At 39.2% G+C, this 4492-nt stretch overlaps 1 protein-coding gene across 1 annotated transcript in view; it reads right to left on the reverse strand.

The window, feature by feature from the left end:
* Positions 1-2893, reverse strand: part of LOC106961021 (gamma-glutamyltransferase 7-like) — an 8387-nt gene extending 5494 nt beyond the window's left edge. The window contains exons 1-8 of the mRNA XM_015054484.1: positions 2864-2893; positions 2414-2521; positions 2204-2340; positions 2007-2124; positions 1835-1920; positions 1579-1693; positions 1422-1512; positions 1230-1321 (exon numbers count right to left, since the gene is read on the reverse strand). Coding sequence (XP_014909970.1) covers positions 1230-1321; positions 1422-1512; positions 1579-1693; positions 1835-1920; positions 2007-2124; positions 2204-2340; positions 2414-2521; positions 2864-2893 — 777 coding nt within the window. The remainder of the gene's footprint in view (positions 1-1229; positions 1322-1421; positions 1513-1578; positions 1694-1834; positions 1921-2006; positions 2125-2203; positions 2341-2413; positions 2522-2863) is intronic.
* Between the last annotated feature and the right edge of the window lie 1599 nt (positions 2894-4492).

Raw genomic sequence — 4492 nt, forward strand, 5'->3', positions numbered from 1 at the left:
ACATGATGTGAAACACATGATGATTAGGCGGCGCAGCAGGTGACGAGTGAAGATTAATCGTCAATAAATTATAAAATAAATCTAACCATAAATCTAAAGAAACTAAAGTGGACATAGCAATAAACCAAGAGAGGACAATACTAATCAAAGGAAACTAAATGGAAATGCATGAGGAACAAATTGCAAGAATAAACTAAGAAACTAAAGTAAATACAGAGGAATAAACTGGTATGGCAAGACCTTTAGAGCAATAATTAATACAGAGACTGTATGGCAAGAACAAACAGACACTATTTCCAGATTAAAAAGTAAAATAATATTGTTGAAATGTCATGGGTTTGTTGAGACCACATCTAGTACTGAGAATAAATATATCTTACAGACCATAACAGTAAAGAACTTATCACTTATTTATGTTTTTAATTAGATTTGATATATTTATTTCTTCAATATTATTTTTCATGTCGGTGTTAATGTCATGAGGCTGACGACTCCATGACACTTTCAATTTGGCTCATTAGGATTTAAGAACCAGATTTGATCTTTGTAATTTCTGTCCAGTAAAACTATTAATCTATAATCAATAGACAGATCTATATAAAGATATATTCCATGTTTCTGTCTCATATTTCTATGGCATTAAAAAGATCTGGAACTTTGTTTTTCCACTGAAAGCTCTGGTTTGCACAATAAATGCCATGTGGGTGAAGTTTTATGGATGATACTGTGATATCCCATTCTCCTGAAGGCAGCACAGAGCTGCACCGCCAGAAACAGAAACACTGAAGAGAAGAAGAGCTATGATTAATGTAGTTACAGTTCTATCCATGTTTTAATGCTGCAGAGCTCAGTCGGTTTGCAAATAGTTCAAAGTTTAAACTGGCATGTTGTTCATCTTTTATCTGGTCATTTTGTGGAATATTTAACAACTAGAAAATGACAAAGAACAAGAATATTTTTTCCACTCTGATTGGCTGCTGTTAGGCCTACCAATTTTAACTTGAATGTTCATTGCATTTTTCGTAGACACCTGTGGAAATAATTTCTATTCCCAAGGCTTTTTTGTTCTCTAGGAAATTATTTTTGATGATAAATACAGAAACAAGCATAAAAATCAAAACATCTACAATAGTGATAGTAATATTAATAATAAAATAGTCAGTGCAAAGTAGTCTGCAAATTCTTTGTTGGGGGGTGGTGAGGGACCTGGATAAAGGCTAGGGGGGCGCTGGTCCAAAAATGGTTGAGAAACACTGCTCTAGATTGGGAGCTGAGATCAGGACCGCTCCAACAGACGGCGGAGGGGAAACTTGAATTATATGTTCTACAGAAAAAAGTAAAGACGGTAGATAAAGGTTAGAAAATGTGAATACCATTTTTTTCCTGTTTGCTCTGACCTAATATGGACCCTTTACCACAATAAAGGGTCCAATGGCCTTCCATTGGCTGCTGCACTTCAACAGTGTAGTTATGGATTTCCTCTCTGGTTAAGACTCCTCCATTTCCCTGCACCTTTGTGTTAACAGTGAACACAGTTATTTATACCCATTAAACAGAACCTTTTGGTGCGAATATTACCTTTTCCTCTATAAAAGTGCCAAGACCAGCCTCAAGAACTTCTGCCAAACTGGGCATCCTCGGGTATGACCCCAATCTCAATCTCAGAGTCTGACCGTTTGGGATTAAGATGTCCCTGAAGCGTCCAGCCAGTTTCTCAGTTTCTGGCTTTGATATTGCAGTAGCTATGTAGGCAAAGTGAATGATTCATGTCATCTACATTAACTAAAACAATTTATTGGACAGTAAGGTCTAAGAAGGGGAACATTTGACTCACCAAGACTGTGAAACATTGAAACCATCTCTTGCTACATCTGCCACTCTGCTAACAACGTCATCCCACAATGTATGTAAATAGCTGACCTGACTGAAAATGAATTTGTATTCACAAGCTAACCTATTAAACCTGAAGTACTTAAACATTATCCATACATTTAAATTTCGAGTACCTTAATGTCAGAAGCATTTTGTACCACGTCCTCTGTAAGAGTTTTAGGCGCAGAGCCCTGAAAATTGATCACCTCGGTTTGATTCCAACAGGCGTTATGGATCAACATCACTCCTCCTCTACAGAGAGACTCTGATGAGGATTTAGGCTCAAACATTTCACGCTTGGGATCAAATCTTTGGAAAGACAATCACATACCCACCGACACCAGACACGTGTGGATGCACAACACCCAAGCAGAGAGCTGCAACCACACTGGATCCATGATCCCGAAGTACTTTCTCAGTGAGAGCCGTGCATCGCTCATGATCCGACACCGCGCCTTTTATGAAACCCTGTGGAGAAACTGTGATGGGAAGCTGCTGCTACCGTCAGGCTGGAGCTTCAAAGAATATGTGGCTGCAGATGAATTTTTATGATCAAAGCAATTGTCACTCCAATGGCAAAGATGGAACATACAGCATATACTTGTACTGGTGTGTCCACGGCATAACATTCCTCATCGCTTTCTTTGATCTAAGATTTATTCTCAACCCAGATGTTTCAGTCAACTGCATAAAGCAACCAACAATCTCCATTGTTTACCATGTGGCTGGCCCCCCTCGTCAAACGATAAACTCATTCGGCGATGAGCCATGAGCCAAATCAGATGGATTCCCAAAACTCTTGTAATTGAATGTCTAGTCATTGTTGAGTTTTGTTTCAGCAGATGTATCTGTATCCATGTACCACTGAGCTACCTATAAAAAAAACCTGATTGTACCGTCCTCCACACAGCACACACCCAAAATAGCAGGAAATGAACACAACAGGTGAAATTACTTTGAAAGCAATCAAAGCACTTTTTGAGTGCGTCACATTGGGAGGAGACTGATGGGTGTGCACCATTTTTCATTCAGCTAGAGGGATGATGTGCCACTTTGGTGGAGGAGTTTGCATGCAATTTAAAATGGCACATCAGCCAGAGAAAAACCCATATGCCTCTTTCAAATCCATTATTGACAGATGTCAACTTTGACCAGGGCATTGATTTAATTAGTTTTCAAGACTAATTAAATTCCTCAGTCACTTATTGCCAAATAATAAATTACTCAACGTAGGAGTGGATTTGTGGTTCCTGCATGGTTTTCATGACATTTTGTGCTTTTCAACTCTTAAATTTCCCAAGTTCTCAGTCATTCACGTTCCATTTAAAATATAAATTTGTGAAATTAACAATACATTTATGGCACATATTTCTGCAGGGTACAAACACCCACTCAGTAAACTTGGCTAAATACACCAAGTGACCCGTATACTGTTTTTGTTGCAAAAATTTTGCCAGGCCAAGAAAATAAAATGTCTTTTTGATTTAATAAGGCAAACTTATGTCCCAGAGATCTATAAAACTTTCTTTATTAACCCTACAATAAATGTTCCAAAACAAGCACATAAAGTGTAAATGCATACTTGCACACAATAACCTATCCAAGAAAAAAACAAATATATATAGACTGCAATTCTCCATCCACAAATATGCAGTGGCATGCGTGCACATAACACTGTATATCTCATTTCATGAGGTGAACATATTTATTCCTACTATAACAAATAGTGCTCTATAAGTTTAAAACAACAATCTAGCTGCCTATTACTTGATAGCAAGCATCTTAGTGAGTTAGGATTATGTGTGTTAAAGTAAAAAAAAAAAAACCAAGCTGTGTGCTTATATGGGTATAAAAGTAGAAGCAAATCTTCATCCTTCGTAGTGTGAGCTGATCTTCAGTGGCCGAGGCTGCGATGCCCAGGCTGGTGGAGGTGGAAGGAGTTGTGCTGCGCTGCTTGGTGAACTTGGTTCTGGCGCTGGATGGCGTTGCGGGACACATGGTGGCGGTCTGTCCGGGCCTTAGCCTTCTGAGCGGAGGTTACCTGGCTCAGCTCTGCCACAGCTTTAGGCTGGGAGACGTAGCTAGCCACGGTCCGACTGGGAGGAACGGTGGGCTCTACAAGCGATTGGCTGGACGGAGACACAACGGAAACGGGGAAAAAAAACAGAGAAACGTGAGACTGAGTTTAAAAATTAACGCAAGAATTCATTAATTCAAATTAGAAATGGTGAAAATTGTTGTCCCACCTGCTCTTTTCTGTGCTTGCAGGTGTGTCTCCTTGAGAAGTAGAGTTAGCTTGTTGCACAGCTGCCAGCTGGGCATCCTCCTTCTCACATCCTCCTGCCTCTGAAAACACAAGGAAAGATGTTATGCAACTCTTGTTTACCCTGGTTCCTTCTGCGGGCAAGCTGACATGCAGAACATAAGGGTGTGCTGTGTTAGGTTTAAACAAAAGATGAAAAAAAAAAGACAAGTCAGACAAGCTCACTCTAAACTGAGAGCACTCAAACAAAATGGTAATGCTTTATTATTCAGTCAAAATTCATGTCAAACCTCAGCTATCAGAGCCTTATTACAGAATTTATACCCCCTAACTTTAACACATTTTGTCACAATACAA

The sequence above is a fragment of the Poecilia latipinna genome, unplaced genomic scaffold, assembly GCF_001443285.1.
Source record: "Poecilia latipinna isolate Pla-1442-1.1 unplaced genomic scaffold, P_latipinna-1.0 Scaffold1254, whole genome shotgun sequence".
Lineage (NCBI taxonomy): Eukaryota > Metazoa > Chordata > Actinopteri > Cyprinodontiformes > Poeciliidae > Poecilia > Poecilia latipinna.